A 21,880-nucleotide genomic window follows, 5' to 3' on the forward strand; every position below is an offset into this window, starting at 1 on the left:
TGACTCTGGGTCTGACTCCGGGTCAAAGTCATAAAAGGGACTGCGGTGGGGAGTCGTGACAAAGCTATTTTTAAACACTGTTAAAACAATGTTTTGATAATGAGGAGCAGTGCATCCACCGTTCCAGAGGGGGGAGCTGCGCTTCTGAGAGCGGATGTGCTGAATAGTACTGGCCAATCACAAGCCACTGTCTTCTGGGGGTGAAAGTTCACTCTGAAACATCGCGGCTGACGAACACCGTCGGAAAAGAGGATTTCAATCGGCTCGTTTACAGCAACTCGGAGGTTTTTGACCATAAAAACAAGTTAATATATGTAAGTAGACCTCCATAACTAACATTTATGTGCAACAGGACCACTCTATGTGACCTTTAAGTTTCCATATTTTTTTTATTTTTTATTTTTTTTTAATTTAAAGAGATACTACTAAACTATACTATGGGATCTTTAAGAGATGAATATATCGATTATCACAGAATCGTGTTGGTATCGTGGACCATGTATCATATCGATTCATGAGGTTCCCTCCACACTTCCACCCCTAGTGTGAAATGCTTCTACACTGAAGTATTTTTACCTGCAGTGAGCTTCACTTGAGGGGAGGGCTGAGATCACTTTGATGTCAAAAGGCATAGATCTTCTGTTGCTGCAGATACCTGAGATATAATATGCACATGATGAGGGGAGGGAGAAAAGAAAACTATAAAGGGCACCGCTGTCTGTTTTCATTTTAAGCTGTAGCTGAGGCCTTGTTCGACTTTGGATCAGATTCCACTGTCTCTTTGCCCCCAGTGAAATGCACAGCTCAGAGGAGGTCATTACACAAACAGCCACCAAAGAATAATTGGTAGGAGCCACAGAGGGTGGGAGTCGACCACCGTCCTGCGCTGTGTGACTCAGGCCAAATCAAACGAGAGGAGGCGTCCATTAACGGCCTCCACGATCACTCCATTATCTGCAAACTTTAGACAGAAAACACATTAATATTACGGTGAATTCAAATTAACTGTATTCTGACTCAATACGTGGGCACATTTCTTAGTAGTCCTGTAAAAAAAAAGTGAATTATTAATTAGTTGGAAATAACAAGAAGTTTTAAGCAGAATTTACCAGATTAGTTGAGATTTTATATACAATTAAGTCAAACAAGTTGCGCTATTATTAGCTGGATCTGTACGGATCTATAACACACATATAATAGCAGCTGTGTGTAAACAAGAAAGTAAAGAAAAGAAATCCACTGATAGTCTAGAATTACAGGTACAATAACAGGTCTTAATTGTGAAAACCTGGAGCGCAAATTGCTGACATTATCTTCCTGTAATTCTAATGTTAGAGGTTTAAGGCATTTGTGTTCCTTTTTGATCTCTGGGTCTGATTTTCATGTTACAAATACAGATATAGCCCTTGTGTTATTTCATCACAGTTGTGCATCTGTGGATACTGTGGCCCTGACAATATCTCGATTTGGTTTGCTACAATGAAATGTGAGCTCTGAACTCTTCCCTATTTTATTCATGCCTGTTTTTATTAGCTAAAGCTGGGGACACACTACATAACTTTCACAGCAGTCAAAAGACTTCACACTGACCCACAGATTTTTTTTTATGGGACTGAAAGAAGGGATCGTGATGAGGGCTCACAGACTACATGATTTGCAAACCAACTAAACATTTAATGCAAAATCAACTTTTTAATACTTTTAATACTTATATTTGGTCCTCCTCAATCTAAGTACAGGAGATAAAACATGCGATGTTGACTTACGCACTCGGACGTCACAAGAAGCTAAATTCCTAGAATTGTTGTCTCACGGAGCTCCGCTTTGTCCGTAAAACCTGAGGGCAACGGCATCGGAAAACTGGAAAAGTTCTATTCTTGGCTCCACAGTGCAGCACAGAGTTCTACACAAACTTCCAGCCTCAGAGGATTTATCTGTCCATTGGATACATGTTATATATGACGGCAATGTGCCTGCTAGAGCCTGCAAATGATCACTTTTCCTGAGAACTAGGTTAACTTGGAGAAATAGGGTATAATATGGGACCTTTAAACTCTTTTGCAAAAGCGACCATATCTACCAGAGTGTCGTTTAAAGGGTAAAGAAACATTGCCATTGTTACATAGATGTTGCCTCTGCTTCATATTTTCTGTCCCACCTAGTGTTTTTCATTGGCTGTTGGCAGCATGTGTTTGCATTCGGGTCAGTAATCAGTACACACTACGCGATTGCGTCCAGAATTGGCTCAAAATAATTCAAACATGTTTGATTGAGTGCGACAGAGGTCTGGTCGGGTCTGTTACCCCTCACACACTTGCCGATTTTAGTCTTTACCACTCACACACTAACTGATTTCTGTGGCATCATGGGAAGACAAAGTGTTTGTTTTTTTCAGAGCTCTTAGGGACCACTGAGTTGATATGATGCCAGGAAATGTGCTCCAGTAGTGTGTGGGAACATATGCTATTTTTCCTTTTCTATTTGGCCTCAGCCCACTGTGACAGCGAGGGAGGTGTGGGTTGTTGTTGTTCTGCATCGGCGACGCAAAAGAAAAATTCCTTCTATAGAGGGAAAAAAGCTCTAAAGAGATGTTTTTTTAAGAGGTTTTCATTTGTGAGAAAAGATGACGGACGTTTAAGCAGCAGACGTTTATGAAATACAAAGATTTCTTCAGAGAAAATCCAGAATTTAATATAATTATATAATTGAAGTAGCACTGCATAAAGACGATGATCAACACTTTGGATATATCTGATAATACCATCCAGATATACACGAAAAATGAACAGACAAGAAAATAATCATTTATATTCTCTCATTTAATTGCTGATTAATACAGGAAAAGGACACACGAGGGCAATCCCGATAAAACACATAAAGCACTGAAGAGCTGTACAAACATTATCATCTTTGTGAATGAATGAATGGACAAAGAAATTAAAAATAAAGTGTAGATCCCACAAGAAACCTACACCAGGAAACAGCACCTTTATTGCATGTACGCACCCAACAACAGTATGTTCACCGCGGGCTTGTGTTTGATTTCACATACACGATGACTTGTCGGGGGGGGAAATAGATGGCGTCTTTGTTGAAAGAGGTTAATACTTATGAATACAGCCTGCAAATTAGAGTGGGCTCTTACTCCAGAAGAGCTTTCATGATTACGTGCCCACAGGTGTCACTGGATGACTGATGAATGGCTTCTTCTGCTTAATTTATCTCCGAATCCCTCTCAAACACGACGTGTCCTTTAAGCACTTGTCCTCCTTGCCTGTTCTTGAATGTTGGCCTCAGTATGTGTATGTTGCTGCTGAGTGTGTAATCAATGTCCCTGATATACTTGAAAATGAGAGGGTGGGCTGCGATATAAAGATGCATTCTCTTTTTGTTCATGTGCTCTTTATATTGGTGTTTCTGAAGAAAACAACCTGTCGTGTGTATGCTGTATCATTTAGCAGAGAAATCTTCCTTGTGTCCTTCACGCCTCCTGGATTAGAGTCCCCTGCTTATGTCCTTCATTTTTTTTCTTTCTTTAATCCGCTAAACCTTTGTGGGTACGAAGGACCACCACCATCTGGACAGTCGGCCCTATAGCGAGCGTGGGTCATCAGCTGCATCTCGTCTTCCCTGTGGGAGTAATCCTGGGTTGTCAGATCCTTATTTCAGGGAGGATGAGTGTCTGCTGATGAGACTGATTAGTTCCACCTCCCCGGGTGGAAGTCGGTGTGACCCGCTCGTATCAGCGGCTGCCAAAACCTCCGATTCACTCCTCTCCATGACACGTGGGTCTCTAACCTCAGGTTAATCATCGCTGAACTCGATTTATGAGCTCCCTTGAGTAAAAAAAAGAAAAGCAAATAAAACGCTCCTTCATGTTCCCAACTTCAAATATATACACGAAGTACGCGTCACTCGTTCTATGTTAAAGGTTTCGTATTAGTCATGTGTTTGAACATACTGAGGTAAAGCTGCTGTGTGGAGGCTTGGCACATCACGTACGTGCATTATGGCAAACGGCATCAGAATGTCTCTCCGGTGAGATTGTTTTTTTCTTTTCTTTTCACAAAGATGGCTATTAGATACAGTGCAAAACAAGCATCACGCTTGGCTCAGTCGTACAACCACGGCACAATGTGAAAACTGTTAAAATACCATTAACACCACACACACACAGACAGAGGCGTTCACAGACAAATGTGAATTAATTATAGTCATCAGGGGGGGGTCTATAAAATTCACAAACAAATCTGCATAAGTACATGTTTTAATCAATGGGAAAGGATATATTTATCCACATGAACGACCTTTCTTCAGATGTGGCATTTAAAGCAATAATGAAATAAATTACATGTTATATTACATGGCTTTTTTTTTTCTTTTTATAGCCCCACACATTTTTGTCTTCTGTATTCAAGGAATGTGACTGAATATTAAATTGAAAACAACATTTTGGTAAACAGTGTGGAGGTATTATCGGAGGAACATGATGACCGATACTTTAGCTTAGCCCCAGTAGCTGCATGATTCTTACATGGCTCATCATTTGTAGATACCACAGTCACCTGCTGGACATAAAGAAGCAACACCACCTAACTGGAATTTTTTTGATGTGTTTTTTCTTGTGAAATGTTAACAATTTTTTTTTTTTTAAGACTTAACTGTGAACAGTGGTCAATGGTTTTCCCTCTCTTTTTCAGTTTGAAAGGTTTTAAATGTCCCATATTATGCAAAATCAACTTTTTAATAATTATATTTGGGACTCATGTTTTTGTGGTCCTCCTCAGTCTAATACAGGAGACAAAAGACGCAATGTTGACTGACCGTGCTCCTTGCGACCTCACAAGATGCTAAATTCCTTGAATGGAGAGCTCGTGAGCGTGCTGGCGAGGGCAACGGCATCCGAAAACCGGATGTCCGCGAAGTCCTCAAAACATTCTATTCTTGGCTCCACAGTGCAGCACAGAGTCCTACACAAACTTCCAGCCTCAGAGGATTTATCTGTCCAGTGGATACATGTTATAATATGACAGCAATGTGCCTGCTAGAGCCTGCAAATGATCACTTTTCCAAATGCTAACTGCTGTTAGCTCATAGTAGCCCCTGTGGCTGATGTCATTTCCTGTACTTTTTTTTAAGGCGGCCCTAAAGAGATACTACCAAACAGAGCGTTCTTAACAGGGCTGTTTTGGCAGAGTGATTGAACTGCTGTGGTGCTTATGGTATTTTGACCAAAGCCACAATGTCACAGACACGTTCATTAGGACACAAGGGAACTAGTTTAACTTGGAGAAATTGGATATAATATGGGACCTTTAACAGAATTTGGCAATTTTACAAGTATGATTAATAATGAGAGATTCTCAAGGTCCTTTTGCTGAGAAAGTGGCCACCGCAGGACTGTTCACACACTCTCCGGCTGTTGCAGTTTTTAATTTTAATGAATGAAAATAATCAAACATAGTTTTTTTTTGTTGAGTTACATGTCGTCTTCTGTTGGAGTTCTCACACGCTTTAATGAAGTGAAGCAACATAATAATGTGGCCGAGGTCAGTTTTTTTTTTTTTCCAGTGAATGCACTGAGAGGAAACCAATATAATCCTGTCATGCACACCATGGCTTCACACAGAAGGTAGCCAAATTATTTAATTTTGAATTCTATTCACAGTTTTAATAAAACTTTAAACAACTGCAGGTGTTCACCGCGATCTGAGCAAAAAAATCCACACACCCGCTCAGGCTCTGTCACTATTACTTTACACGGACCTTGTCACACCTTCACACCTCGTCGCGCCCTAAATTCAGCTTCCAAAACTTGATCAGTCAAACGTTGGTGCAGTTAGTCGAAGGCGGCGTGTCCGCTTTGCTGCGGATCTCTTTAATGTCGTTGAGCGGGTAGTCGCTGGTGCCGATTTGGCACTTGAACACCTGCTTGTACGCCTTCCTGAAGTTCTCGGACAGGAAGGCGTAGATGACCGGGTTGACGGACGAGTTGCTGTACGCCAGGCAGTGGGCGGCCACCCGCAGCACAAAGGAGGCCTGGTTGAGCGGAAACGTCCCGAACTCCACCCAAAGGTGGACGACGTGATGCGGCAGCCAAGAGAGGCAGAAGACCACCACCACCACCAGCACTGTCTGAGCCGTCTGGGATTCCGCCAATGAGTCGGAAAGAGGACACAAAGAAAGAGATTTAGTCTGGGCCCTCAAGGAAAACAGTGAGTACATTTGCATGCTGTAATCAGGTTCAAGTATAAGACGGGATAAAGGAACAAAGCCTTAAAAGAGAACTTTCCTTTTTTAGTATTCTGCTGCTGCTACCGCTGCTGCTGTCCTGATCTTTTTATGACAATCATTCCATCCAAAGTAAGAAAGGTACCTTTTTACAGCGGTATCAAATTAATGACTTCATTTTTATGTTAATTTCACGGAATAATTCCCGTCTGGCACACACGGCGCAACATTATGTTTCGATATGAGTCAGTCTGCTTAATAGAAGTAAAACATTCACTTTGCTTCTAGCTGTGATTTGGACTCCACAAAGCCCGCCAAGCTCTTTTAGCCACTAAATCCCTCCATGTTCTTCGGCGAACTGCCAAATGTTTCCATTTGTGTGGTATTGGGCGTGTATACAGAGGATTTGTCCTTCAGTAACAAACAAATTAGTGAAAAATATGAAGCTGAAAGATACAAAAATTCTTGTATCAGACTTGATGGGTTGTTGGTGCGGTGCATATATATATGACAGTGACTCACACTCTTAATCTATCTTCATTTGATCAAATGTACAAATCTAAAATATACTGAGCGCTGCTTTAATTCTAATCACTCTAATATCAATAGTACCTGCAGTTCTCGACTCAGGCAACAGACACTGAACAGTAGAAGTGCTTACTCATTCATGGCCTCATACAACCCTTATCTGAAATGACATTAGTCTAACTCTCACCACATAAATCATACTATCTAACTGACACATTCAGCTGCAATCCAGAACATATTTTTTATTTCACCCTCATTTCAGAACTGGCCCAGATACAAACTTTCATGCTTGGGATCCTGTTAAATTTTGCGGCGTGTGACGTAACTTGTTTTGACTGGCTCGTGCCTGTGCTGGAATATTTGCATAATGTGATTTGATTGGCTAATGCTCAAGCTCTCAAAGTCTGCCGTGCGCAACGTAAAGCAATGGAACCAAAAAAAGCAGTTTGGCGACACTCGGTGCTGCTACATTTAAAGTCAATCGGAAGCGTTTCAGTTCAGGCCTCTATTGCGGACATGTGAATCTAGAGCAGGCACGTCCAAAGTCCGGCCCACGGTCCAATCGTGGCCCTTGGTTAGATATTATACAGCCCACAGCTTCAGTTTTATAATGCATTATTTATGGCCTGCGATGGAGTGGGACCGACATTTGGCTTCTGTCTTGTGTAACCCCCAATGGCTCGTCTGGTGAGGAGAAAGTCCCTGCTTCAAAACCCATTTGGGACAGACACATAATTACATTCACCTCTTATTATTATTATTTTATCTGACTCCAGATGTGAAAAAAAGGCAGAATTGTTTTCATTTTTTCACTCCTGCGTTGCTTAGATATGGTTACAAACCCTGTTCTCTCCCCACTGTGGGATAAATAAAGCTATCTTATCTTATCTTATCTTATCTTATTGCCATTTAAAAAAATATATAATTGTGACAATGAAAATAAAATTACCATAAAACAGTGCATTTATATGATCTGAAGGGACCACTGGCCCCCAGAAATCTTCACATTATCAAATCTGGCCCTTGTTTTAAAAAGAAAAAAGAAAACGTTTTGACACCCCTGATCTAGATTGATCAAAATAAGTGTTACTACCCTTTTGGCCATAACTGCCAAACCCTATGTCGTGTTTGCAAATAAATACTAAATTGAGAAATAATTTTCCATCCATCTTCTACCGCTTAGGGTCGCCGGAGGGAGCTGTGCCAATCTCAGCTGACATTGTTTGCTGTAGAGACAAACAAACTGCACAATTACTCACAAGATAATCCTGAATGTTATCTGAACACGTGTTAACAATTATGTTAACTTATTGTATGCAGCTTCTGAAAGAGGTGCATGTTGCTCTATTCACTCAGGAATAGACTATCTAAGTAAAGCTGAAGTCTACAGCTGGTCTCTAATTACATGCTGCCTTATCCGCTGGACTGCTCCACTGCATCTTGATAGCAAGTGGATTTAATCCAGGACTAATTAGTTCCTATCACTGAAAATAAAAAATACACAGAAGACTGAAATTAACCTATAATGCAGTGGGGGGTTTTTTTTATTCCCCTGCTGTTTTGCTTAAGAAAAGTAATTTGGTCCACCGTGGTTGTTTTAAAGTGTTCTGCAAATAAAGATGGATTGGATTAAGGAAAGCCATAAATCATAACGAAATCATGCAAACGCATGTCAAGATCTTTGGCCGTGGAGCAATCAGTGTGAAGTTATATAATGTGCACGGAAAGCTGCAGGAGTAAAGTAAAGTCAGACAAACACAGCGTAGCACTAAGATGGAACATGATACGTGCGTTATTGCGTAAGTAGAAACTGACGTTTGAACTCGATGTGTCAGAAACATGTGGAGTCACAAAAGCAGGATTGCAGAATGCTGCCGAACGTGGGAAACGGTTGGTGGTGGTTCTATTCATATCTGCTTATTTTATTCTTGTGTATTATCATTCTTTTGGTTTTTACTGTTATGCAATTGTCTGTGTTTGTTTGACTCCCACAGCTCTCATCAATGTGGGGAAAAGCTATTTTTCTGGGGAAAAACGCCGTTACTGACGTTGCTTCGTGTCTTGCGTATGTAAGTACGGAGTATGTGACTACGCTACTACTGGCAAACATGTTTTTCCCATTTATCCATTCACTGGAAGTACACAATCAACACCGAGGAAATATAACACAGTGGGAATATTTTTCAATAACCAAAATCCATTTACTGGATCATCTTGTACCCTAAAACTCACCACTGACGAGAAGTGAGAAAATTATTGGTGCAAATATTTAATCAGTCTGATGAATTGCTTTATGGTCATGATTTTAATTTAAGATCTTCCCCTGATATTGATTTTTTTTTTTATGATAAATGTTTCATGAAACTGCACCTCATCAATCATATCAGAGGTAAATCACCTGGACTATAACCAATTTCAAATTAAAGGTCAATATTGTCCTCCAATATCAATCTTACCGTAACACAAACTCAAATGCACAGGTTTCCCACAGTTTTTTTGTGTAGCAGTGTGGCAACAGCTTTGCTTTGTTTGGATTGCCTCCATAACACATTTATATCTTCACCTAAACTCCCAGAGAGCCATAATTCAGGCTAATATAAACAGCAGCGTCACCAAAGGAAGTGCAAACCAATAAAATTTAATTTGAAAATCATAAAAAAAAAAAAATGTGCCTTTCGGTGTCACCTCCCCTCTCCGCCTTTATTGTCTCAACTTGTAACTCTCACTTGTCAAACGTCGCTGCATTCTCACTAAAAAAATGTTTGAAATAATTGATTCAGGGATGGCATGGCCTGTATGTTTTATCACATTTTTACAGAGTCACAATTCATTGATCATTTTAACACTGATTGTGACACCCACTTCTGTTATGTAAATATAAAAAGTCTAGTACCCTGGTCGAAGTAATCCCAGTCAAATGCCCAGGCATTTTCTGTATAAAACCACCCCTGTATGATGTTTTGTTGTTGGAACAACTTATGAGTCTGAATTGCACTTAAAGTGGACATATTATCCAAAATCAACTTTTAATCATGTATATTTGTGACTCTAGAGGCCGTGTCAGCAGGCAAAGTGTGAAAAAATATGACTCACTCATGTTTTTGTGGTCCTCCTCAGTCTAAGTACAGGAGATAAAAAGCGATGTTGACTTTCCCCGCTCAGTGGGACGTCACAATGCGCTAAATTACATGAATTGTTGTCTCGCGGAGCTCCACTTTGTCCGTAAAAACACGCAAGAGTGCTGGAGAGGGCAACGGTATCCGAAAACCAGAAGTCCATGAAAAGTTCTATTCTTGGCTCCAGAGTGCAGCACAGAGTCCTACACAAATTTCCAGCCTCAGAGGATTTATCTGTCCAGTGGATACATGTTATATATGACAGCAATGTGCCTGCTAGAGCCTGCAAATGATCACTTTTCCAAATACTAACTGCTGTTAGCTCCCAGTAGCCTCTGTGACTGATGTCATTTCCTGTCCCTTAAGTTTTGTTTTACTTTTTTTAAAGGTGGACCTAAAGAGATACTACTAAACAGGGCTGTTTTGGCAGGGTGATTGAACTGCTGTGGTGCTTCATCCTTATGGTATTTTGACCAATGCATGTTACAGACATGTTCATTAGGACACCAGGGAACTAGTTTAACTTGGAGAAATAGGGTGTAATATTACCACTTTAAGTTGCACTTAAAAGTAAAACTGTTACATAAATGTTAGATTAACCTTCAAGTCAATTTTGCGTGTCAGTGCCCGTGCCGATTTCCATGTTGTAACGTGTTGTGTTCCTGTCTACTGTTCAATCTAATCATAACAGCATCGAAGCGTGTAAACAACAACAAACGCACATGTGTTATCGCCAGTTTCGCAGATGAAGTCGGACAGTACCGTTCTGAACGAGTCGGATTGGTGAGCAAGTTGGACGGGATCTAGTCGAGAGGGCACTGGTGGGAGAAATCGCGAGAAAACCGGCGGGGTCTGACCCACACCGGGTCGAAGGCTCTGCGTCTGCTTCTCGTAGGCGAAAGACCAATGCAGCTGAAGGGGCCAAAGGACTCCAAAAAATGAAAATCGGGCATTGACCCAACATATAATTGGAAATATCGTCTGATGGAGCTGGCACGTCATTTTGAAATATACTTTTTGAAAGCCACTTTGAATTTTATTGGTTGCTGCGCTCCCTCGCCATTACATAGTAACGCTCGGCTGTCACTAATAAGTTTTATGTGTTCTGAAGCATTCAACGTCCTCGTCCCACTTTATGCTGTTAAACAATTTCAATACAACAAGCGTGGGGGGGGGGGAGGAATTAAAGGGGATATAATTTTCATAACTATCCCTAACCATCTGTGCGCTGTGTCTTAATGCCTGGCTCATATCTAATGATCTAATGAAAACTCCGAAGACGAAAATGGTAATCACCGGCCTTCAAATCGCTCAGTTCATCACGGAGACTCTTATGAAAACATTCAAGTCAAATGAAATATGGTATTCCCCCAGAAGTGAAATGCAGAGGAGACCGAGGCTTCAGGAACAATAATGTCTGACTTTCCTTTGTCTAAACACGACGAGAGATTTTTGAGAGACTTATTGAAACGGATAACTCACGTCTTCACTCAAAGACGAGGAAAACGGAATTAAGGGAAAGATTTAGTACTTTTTTCGCAGAGGTGGCCTTTCAGGGTGCCGACTAATACCAAGTGTGAGTGTGTGAGCTTGATAAAATACAAGTTGCATTTCACAACGGCAGTGGGAGTAACCTTGTTCTCCCCAGCTGTCACTGACATTATGCTTCACAGGCGGCATAGGAAAGCTGCAGAGAAAAGTACCACACAATCTACTGATTAAACACCTTTATTTTTCCTTCTTTTTGTTTTTGTAAAACAGTCCCCCTAAATTTCAACTGAGGACATTCCTCCTTATTGTGTGTTTGCTTACAAACAAAACACCAATGGCATAATTAAGTGAAAACAACATTTAAATGTGTTTGAATCCTTTTTAGGTTTTTTTTTTGCTTTCTTGCAGACTGGATAATAAAACAGAGACGTTATTGCATACATTATATCACCCGCACATAAAGCGTGTGCATACATTCTGTGATACTGAGCGTTTATGACAGTTGCAATGACTCCCACTGGTTGAAAATGGATACGCAATGGCTGCACCACAGCTACAGCTGGCAGTTCCCTCGAAATGAAAAACCCAATGTTAACACTAATACTAAGCCTTCAGCTTATTTGGACGGAGTTGTAAACAGTTCATTTGTTCTTCATTTCAAACCGTACATAACGAAAGTCAAGAAGTTTTCTACATCATCTTAAATGATGGGTCATTAGTGTCACCGAAGACAGAAGACAGAACATTTTGAGGAAATTATCAATCTGCATTCCAAATATCATCGATGGTCAGCTAAATTCAACTTCCTCTGGTCTGTGTGGTGTTGGAATTTAGCCATAAAGTGTTTTGACATCCAGAGGAGGGATTTTGGAGAAGGGCAACTGTCTGTTAGTGTTAGTGAAAACAGGTTCCTATCCTGGATCCAAATCGTGATGGAGGGATTTAATAATATCTCATCTGGCCTGGGAATTACTTGAGTTCACATATGGACTGACCTCACATACGCAGAAGAAAATGGATGGACGGAAGGATGGGGAGAAAAAAAACATAACAATCTATATCTTGCTATAGAAATGAACCAGGCAGAAAAATATCCCTGAAAGTCACAGATGATGAGCTCAAAAAGAAACATCATTCCATGAGGAAAAAGGGGGAAAGGATTCAGTGATGTGGAGTCGTGATTTTAGAAGGACTGTCTCATATTGTCTTCTGTGTCTTCTTATTCAGTTGCTTTAGAAGATTGGAACAGTGTGACTAAGTCGGAACAATGGTGAGTGCTGTCGTACTTTACGTTTGGATTTGGTTATTGTGCGAGCGTCTTTAATAACCACCTGTGAAACGTCTTTCTTGTCTTCATGAGTCACGAAAGCTTACGTCCAACCAGACGAAAAAATGTTCTTCTGACTAAGCGATGATTGCACTAAGTGATCACATGATGGGTTATCGATCTGTGCACACTCTCGGCACAAAAGCTTCATTTTCAAAGTATTGAACTACTTTTTTTTTTTTTTTTACAACGATGTGATGAGACACACACTGCAACATTACAGCTTTACAGGTTATGTTGTTTTTTTTGTTGTTGTTGCAAGATCTCAATTAGACCAAGGAGAAATTAGCCGGGGAGTTGAGTCACTGTGGGATCTCTGACCTCTGACCTCTGACCTGTTTCTTCTGAAAAATGCAGCACAAAATGATTTCACAGCATGGAATGAAGAGAAAACAGCGTAGGGAATAGTTACTGCTGTTGTTGTTTGAAGCCATTTTTTTTTCTAGTGTTTTCAGCTATTAAATAAAAGTGCGACAGTATCTTACTTATGCTGTAATCTGTCTACTCTGTTCTGCCCATCCGTGGTTATTTACAGTATGTGTCTTAACGCATTGTTCAGCAACAACTTTTTCTCACGAGGCTGTCAGTGTAGCAGCTCCGTCTCTGAACACTGAGCGCTGTAAATCATCAGCATTATGTGAGATTCCTGGCATTTCCTCCTGTGGGGGTTTCAAAGTATTGCACGGACGTATAGGCGCAAATCAAGTTGCATTTATATTCTCACCCATCCTCTCCACACTCCCGGCTGACCCTGAGCCTTTACTCCTGGCTTCATAGCACAAGGCAATTATCAGGATCGTGTCGCCAAAGTGACCAACCGTGAAGAACAATGGACAGACAGACAGACAGGTCCACAATCGAGTGTGTGACAGCAGATAACTGCCTCTCTGCACCAAGTATAATGAAGTGCAGGTCGACTCTCTATCGCTTTTTGGCCACTTTGCCAGTTAATAATGAGTATTATGGTATTTATAATCACAGTTTTGACCTCATGAGAGCTGTCTGTTGAATTGGAGGCAACTGATAACCACACATGTTACAGACAGTCTCATCCCCACACTGTATAGTTTTCTACTAAAAGGTCAAAAACATCAACCTCTGCTTTGAATCTAATTATGTCAACAGAAAATCAAGAAAGATGAAATTTCATTAGATGCATGACTTATGGACTGACACCATACCTCGTACCTCATTTCCATCATATTTCACAGTACTTATGGCACAAGAAGTAAAACTCTACTCATCATTACAGAACATGCAACATCGTGTAAGAGTGGAACAGCACATACCTTTTTCTTTGATGCCTCTGATTTTTTGGACATATTTCTTAGTTTTTTGTGCAAGTGATTTAAAACCTGTGAGTAAGAAAATAAAGGCAAAGTGACATATACGGTTTTTTTTTCCACAGTGCAATAATTCCCATAACGACATGGATTTGACCCAAAAATGAGTTTGTTCTTACCTTTGCATAACAGAAGGAAATCAGCAGCAGGGGCAGCACATAACCAAACACAAATGTGCAAACGACGTAGACTTTCCTCTGGTTTTGATTTGGCCAAACTTCCCAGCAGAAGGTGTCGTTACCCCTGTGAAAAATGTTCTGGTAATACATGACAGGTGCCGCCATGGCCAGAGAGAGTATCCAAATCACCACCACTCCGACCAAAGCGTGCTTTGCCACCCGGATAGTCGAGGACTTCCTGGAGTGCACGATGGCAATGTATCGGTCCACGGACATGGCAGACAAGGTGAAGATGCTCACCAGCATGGACACGGTGAAGAAGTAGTGGATGAACTTGCAGATGAATGCGCCCAGGACCCAACTTGGCATCATGTAGATGGTGGACTGAAAGGGGATGCAGAAGAGCAGGTAGGAGAGGTCCGCTATGCTCAAGTTGAGGATGAATATGTTGGTGGTGCTCCGCGGTTTCCCCGGTTTGCTCCGCGCCAGGACGGTGATCACCATGGAGTTGCCCAGCACACCGAGCGTAAAGATGAGCGCGAAGACCAGCAGCGTGATGAAATTATCCGTGCCGATCCCGAACAAAAGTTTCTCATCCTCCTCCTCTGTGATGTTCCGCGGCTCATCCAGGAGCCAAGCAGACTCTGATCTGTTCATTGTTTATTTTATTTTTTTAACTCCCTTTTCTTAACTTAAGACGTCGCCACATTGACCTACGGAAGGTCTTTGCGCCACTGCTGCTTCATGACACGGAGTTTTTCAGAGCAGGCGTCTCGATATTCCGGTGCGCCTCCGTGTGCGCTCCTGCGCATCTTGTGTCTGTCTATCCTATCTCAAGGTTTCGGTGAAATCCTCTAATTTCTTCCTTTAAGCCTCACATAAACTGTAAGAGTAAACGCGGTGAGTTGAAAGCATTTCGTTGTACACAGCTCTTCAGCATGTGCGTCCTTCTGCTCCTGTTACGCACTGGCGCGTTTGCGCACCGACCGCGCTGTTCCACTCTCCACCCTGTGTCTCTGCGCCTGGACTCTTCCCCTCACATTAAAGCTGGGGTTGGGCTATGCTCATGCACGTCAGCACTCATTAGACCACCTCTCAAAAAAAAAAAAAAGGAAAAAGGAAAAAATATGTCCTTTTGGATACGGTGAGGCTGTTTTTTTTTTTTTCTTCCATGTTCCTGTACCCATCACGGCAATTTACCGTTTTCTTACTTACATCCTTTAGTTTTGATAGTGTGTAGTTCAGATTTTTACTGATATTATACACCTGCTGGGCTGTCCAAATTGCTTTATTTCGCTCTATAGTCTTGCTATGATTGCCCTGTCTGAGTTTCATTTGGTTTTGTCATAAAGAGGAAATACTCACTCGCTCATTCAGTGCATTGTCTACCTCTTCATCCTCCTCATGAGGGGTCGTGAGGGCTGGATCCAATCCCAGCTGACATAGGGCAAAAGGCTGCTTACACACCAGTCCACAGCAAGGCATTTTTTTGTAAATTAAACAGGAAGGAAGAGCTGAACAAATGAGCTGGCAATGTGCTTGTGTCATGTCAGATTCAACAAGTCATAAGATCTACACATGAGTAATTGACTCTATTAGTCTGAAGATATTTGATACAGTGTGGGTTCAGTGCAAATTGAATCTGAGTACATAAATACAGATCTATTACATTTTATTTATTTGAATCCAACTCTAAACTCTTCTTTACGTTAGGTGATGCTGAAATATTTTTGAGGAAAATTAGCAAAAAGAAAACACGCGTTTGTTATAGAAATTATCAAAAAAAATATATATAATTGTGCCACATTCTTCAGAAACAAAGAGAGAAAGGGAACAAAAAAAAGGATTTGGCCCTTTTTTGTTCAAAGGTCATGCTGAGCTCCCTGAGATGTGCCGATTCCCTCCCCGGAGACTGACTGGTTCATGTTGAAGTCCAAGCTGAAAAGCTGCTCATGAAATTTTCATGTGATAGTTCAGTGCTGTGAGAAGAAGAAGAAGAAGAAAAAAAGAAGAATCAAATCATGCCATTTTGCTCACTTAAAAAAGCACATTTCAGGTCTACTTTTTTGAGGAAATAATCATTACTGTCATCCTCTCCTCTCTGATAGCAGGGAAACTTGGGTTTAAAGTGTGCTTCATTTTTTATTTAATTTTTTTTAAAGAAAAGAAGTCATGCAGAAAGCGATTCAGCACTCAAATGCTCACGTCACACAAGCTTCAATATCCAGACGCTAAATTTATGACTGATATTATCCATATATCCATATTTATGTACAGTCATGCTGCCTGTCAGTATTCACTCTCCTTTTATCTCTGTTTTTCGGTGTCTACAGTACCTACTCCATAATTCTCTCAAGTGTCTTCTGTTGTTTGGTGCTCAGAAGCTTCTGCAGCCTGGAATTTTTAGGAACATTTCCCCCTCGTCGAGTATGACGGTGACCTCACAGTAGTGCGAGAGAACCAAAACAGTGAAATTGTCCAATTGGCAGCTCGACAATAAACTGAAAATCGCTGTATATATATTATATATACACCTCAAGCTGCACACTGCTATATAAGTGCTATTTTCTCTGTATATTTGTTGCTGTATTTATGTCGTCTGGTGGAGTGAACCTTTTCACATTATCATTCCACATAAAAAAAATGTTGGTAATGGACCATTTTTGAAGGTCTCATTTCTGTAGGCGTGTGTGGGTTTTTTTTTTTTTTTTTTCGCTCAGGCGTTTGAGCGAGCGCCTTCCTCTCTAAACCCAACTGCTCGTTTTGTCGTCTGGCTTTGTGCTGCTTGTCTGGTTTCCCCGGGAAATATCAACGCGGAGGGTTAAGAACAGCAAATACAAAACCTTTCATCAACTGAACATGATGTTGTATTGAATCAATCAGTGTTCGGGGTAAAGGACACCGAATAGACCTTCGATGTCAAACGTAATTACTTTCATTCAAATAAAAGGCAAACTGCATGTGCTTGCTGGGGTCCTTCCATCTCTGGAACATACTCCTATACTCAGTGCAAGTTACTATTTTTTTCCATTCGTTTGTACGGTTTGTACATCTTTTTTTGCATTTTTTTTTTTATTAAATTTCGGAGCATTGAAATGCACTTTCCTCATGGACAGAGATTGTATCCATGTCAGAAGGCACAGTGTTTTTCGCTGCCCATTGTTTGCCTTTCTGGTCCTCTCCTGACATCCTTTGTGCTGGTTTGTTTCCCATTAGTCTCAGCTGCGTTCGAAAAATGAAGCGGGTACAGGTTCGTCGAGCTCTGTCAGCGTCGATGGCAACTCAGCTGAAAGGCGCAGGTGAGGACAGGTCAGGACGGAATAATTCAGTAGTTTTCTGCTCCTGGCTGATATTCAGAGCCTGCCAGAGTAGCTCTGTATCCTCCGTGTCTCCATGCAAACACAAACAGCACAGAGAAGGAGAGAGCCAGCAGGCAGAATGGAGAGCACGCACACACACACACACACACACACACATACGCACAACACAGCAGTCAGTCATCTGGCCATGATTTGATTGCATGAAACCTCTAAATCCTCTGTGTATTTGTCATCCAAAGGTCAGACGCACAACAATAACCAATACAAAACAGATAAGGTTAATAACTATAATATGATAGAACACCGACTGCATACTATTGACATTTTGGGCATCGTATATTATGTGATACACATATATGCACATCTTTATTGTTTTCTTAAAGGTAGGGTAAGAGATCCTGGACAAACCGACTTCCCTCTGAAGCTACGTCTCGGTCAACGTTCTGTACTTATCCGTGACGCTAAGTTTTTTGGATACTGATGATGATTAAAAACAACAAATACTCACAAAGACATGAAGTTAACCTACCGGCGCAGGATCTGCACCGATTCGAACAAACGCAGCGCCGATGTTTGCTCTGGTCGTCTTGGTTCGCTCTGCAGCAGTCTTTCGTTTGCAACCAACGCGTGTTGTTGGCACCTTTTCTGCCATAACGTTGCTGCAACTGTCTTGTATGTATTTAGCAAGCTAACACGAGCTCTGGCGTTGTCTTCCACAGGTGGCAGCTTGATCGATGCATCACGATCCAATGAATTATTTCGGGCCGTTGGATGGTGATGGTGATGGCAAATGACTGGCATTGTTAATTTTTTATTAAAATGCAGTAAAACTTAAGGGACAGGAAATGACATCAGCCACAGAGGCTACTATGAGCTAACAGCGGTTAGCATTTGGAAAAGTGATTATTTGCAGGCTCTAGCAGGCACATTGTTGTCATATATAACATGTATCCACTGGAAAAGATAAATCCTCTGACACTGGATGTATGTGGGGGACCCTGTGCTGCACTGTGGAGCCAAGAGTAGAACTTTTCGCGGACTCTCTCGCCAGCACTCTCGCGTGTTTTAAGGACAAAGCGGAGCTCCGCGAGACAACAATTCCAGGAATTTAGCGCATTGTGACGTCACAATGAACACGGAAGTCAACATTGCGTGTTTTATCTCCTGTACTTAGACTGAGGAGGACCACAAAAACATGAGTGAGTCATCTTTTTTTCACACTTTGGCAACCGATAGGACCTCCAGAGTCCCAAATATAAGGATTTCAATGATTTCAAAGTTGAAAAAGTTTTTGCTCCAGAAAAGACTCAAATAATCTCCCACTCCACCTTTAATAGCTTTATTTCATATGAGTGTTTCTCAATATTCCCTGTCATTTAAAGTTTTGAAGTAAGTTCTGCTACTTTTATCTACCTATACTCCACTATAGAAATGTCTGTGTATACTCTGTTTTTCTGTTTCTTGCTCTATTTTGTTGTGACTACAAAACAATTTCAGATAACGGCACCTTGTCGAAGCACATGGCCCTGAGAAGAAGAAGAAGAAGGAGATGGCTGAAAGTAAGAATCAGCTTACTTTCCAAACTTTTTGTCAATACCTGGCTGAGCCAAACACATGAATTGCTTTGCTGGACCTCAAAGACTGAACATAAAAAGTAAAAAAAAAAAGAACTCCACAGGGGATTTTGGATTTCTGCTATAAAAATACACTGCAACACTCAACTATAAGCTCTCAGTGTTGTGCGGCATAAATGAGGAAGGTATAAGTTACAAATAATGACATTAACTCTGTGTCACTGAATGCATCACAGGCTGAACAGTCATGAGAAATTAATTAAACCTTATATGTGCCTTTAAAACCATGTTCACTCTCAAAGTTAGTTTCATGGTTGATATTTTTTTTTAAGCATAATGTGATTTTCCACTAGATGGGGCTGTTTATGTTGAAGGCGGCGCAGTAAGGACTTATTGTTTATGCTTTAATATGTGTTTGAGTGTTTATGTTCTGCCAAATTACTGTTACCGCCGCTGTCTGTGACTCTAATTTATTCTCCGTGTGTTTGGTGGGGGTTAGTCATCAGTGGCAATAATGAGAACACTGTAGCAGCTAAGTTGATGTTAGGAGAGTCGTGCAGGTTCATCTCTCTCTGTGCGCTTTCAAAAGCTGTTTGAATACAGTGCTTCAACATTTGCAGCTCAGTTTCTGCACATTTTTACGTTTTATTTTCATGAGCTGGGAGTTGTTCTCGCTTGAATTAAGTAAGTTATGCTTGGAGTCTGGCCTCAGAAAAATGTTGAAATAATTCGAATTTGGTCTAAGTGGGAATAATAAGTATTTAGAGTAGAATAAGTGACAACACCACACTAAATCCCTCTGTATCCTTTATATATTTGGGAATGAAATCCATACTTATTCTCCGTATCTGCTGCAAACATCCTTTTTATCCCCGACCACGACCGTAGACACCAGCCTTGTCATACAGACTCCGTTGTGAGATGAGAGTATATCTGTGTGAGTGATTTGTATTTATTGCCATGCCTGGCAGTTGCTGTGGCTTTGCTCTGTTTGTGCGATGTTATCTGAGCTTTTTTTCCCCCCCCCCTCACCTCTTTGATGTGATTAAATCCCAGAAGGTGAAACCAGGCAACATTTAATATCCATCAGGATTCTTGGAAGGTCATTAGCTTAATGTGTGGAGATTAGGTGGTACTGCGCATCAAACAGCCTGAAGTGCCCTCTCTGTGGAAGTAGTTTTTGTTTGAAAACCCGCACACAGTATCTCTGAACATTAATAAGACTCATGTTGGCCTGAGAAAAACAAGAGGCGCCGCATTTTAAATTTAAAAAACTAAAATCTCTTGCATAATAAGGTCGCCTCTTCAATTACTTTTCCAATTTTACACATCCGGTCACTGCTTCATGTTTAGCTCATGCCTTCAAGTATGTTTTGTACAGACGTCATCAGAAGTAAGTAGTTTCTGCATTAATTTGTTGTTTTGTAACTTGGTTTTGCATTTATTAAATCACTTAACGAGAGACAAGAGCGAGCTCTGCATGATTTGAAACTTGCACTTTGAGTTAAAGGGGTCATATTATACTCTATTTCTCCAAGTTAACCGAGTTCCCTGGTGTCCTAATGAACATGTCTGTTACATGCTTTGGTCAAAAAACCATAAGGATGAAGCACCACAGCAGTTCAATCACCCTGCCAAAACAGCCCTGTTCAGAACACTCTGTTTAGTAGTATCTCTTTAGGTCCACCTTAAAAAAAAGTAAAACGAAACTTAAGGGACAGGAAATGACATCAGCCACTGAGGCTACTGGGAGCTAACAGCAGTTAGCATTTGGAAAAAGTGATCATTTACAGGCTCTAGCAGCACATTGCCTTTTATATATAACATGTATCCACTGGACAGATAAATCCTCTGAGGCTGGAAGTTTGTGTAGGACTCTGTGCTGCTCTGTGGAGCCAAGAATAGAACTTTTTGCAGACTTACGGTTTTCGGATACCGTTGCCCTCGCCAGCACTCTCGCGTGTTTTACGGACAAAGCGGAGCTCTGAGACAACAATTCCAGGAATTTAGCGCATTGTGACGTCCCAGTGAGCGCGGAAGTCAACACCGCATGTTTTATCTCCTTTACTTAGACTGAGGAGGACCACAAAAACATGAGTGAGTCATCTTTTTTTCACACTTTTCTGACTGATAGGACCTCCAGAGTCCCAAATATAAGGATTTAAATGATTAAAAAGTTTACTGTGCATAATATGTCCTCTTCAAATCACAATTTGGCATTCAATTTTAACTGAGGACAAAAAAAAACATTTGTTTTAAAACGAGGTTCCCCCCCAAGCCAACACTACTATAAATACTACTCACACTCGATCAATTCCAGGAGTGACTAATGTTTGCTTGCGAGTACACAACAACCTGATTAGAATCGAAAAAAATGCATGAGAAATATGATTCAATAATGACATTAAAAAAATGTTATGATTTAGCAAAATAATGGGCGACGTGACACCTTTATCACCCCCTGGTTGCTGGTTGCAGTTTGGCTCATTAACCTCGCCCATTTTCCACATTATCAGATGATGTGGTGCAATTAAAAAAAAAAAAAAAAAACACATGCCAAAGTCATTCTTTTCCCAGCGAAGTGCACTGAAATGAACACTTAAGTACTTTTACCTTGGATTTTTCAGATATGACAGATGAATTGGAGTTGAACTGACAACACCATCACCTGCTAAATACAGCTGTTATATCCAAGATATTGTACAAATGGTGGGCGTAATGATGTGTCATCCACCTTTATATCGCATCATTAGTTTTGCTGTACTCTTCCCATCCGTCCATCCATCTTCAACTGCTTTATCCTCCACATAAGGGTCACGCTGGTGCCAATC

At 40.9% G+C, this 21,880-nt stretch overlaps 1 protein-coding gene across 1 annotated transcript; it reads right to left on the reverse strand.

The window, feature by feature from the left end:
* Positions 1-5,823: 5,823 nt before the first annotated feature.
* On the reverse strand, positions 5,824-14,812 carry LOC310931662 (galanin receptor type 1-like; the record flags this gene model as incomplete). Its single annotated transcript, XM_083894885.1, has 3 exons — positions 5,824-6,144; positions 13,983-14,048; positions 14,156-14,812. The coding sequence occupies 3 exons, from the start codon at positions 14,810-14,812 to the stop codon at positions 5,824-5,826; spliced, it is 1,044 nt and encodes a 347-aa protein (XP_083751011.1).
* Positions 14,813-21,880: the final 7,068 nt, after the last annotated feature.

The sequence above is a fragment of the Microchirus variegatus genome, assembly GCF_963457635.1.
Source record: "Microchirus variegatus genome assembly, chromosome: 1".
NCBI lineage: Eukaryota > Metazoa > Chordata > Actinopteri > Pleuronectiformes > Soleidae > Microchirus > Microchirus variegatus.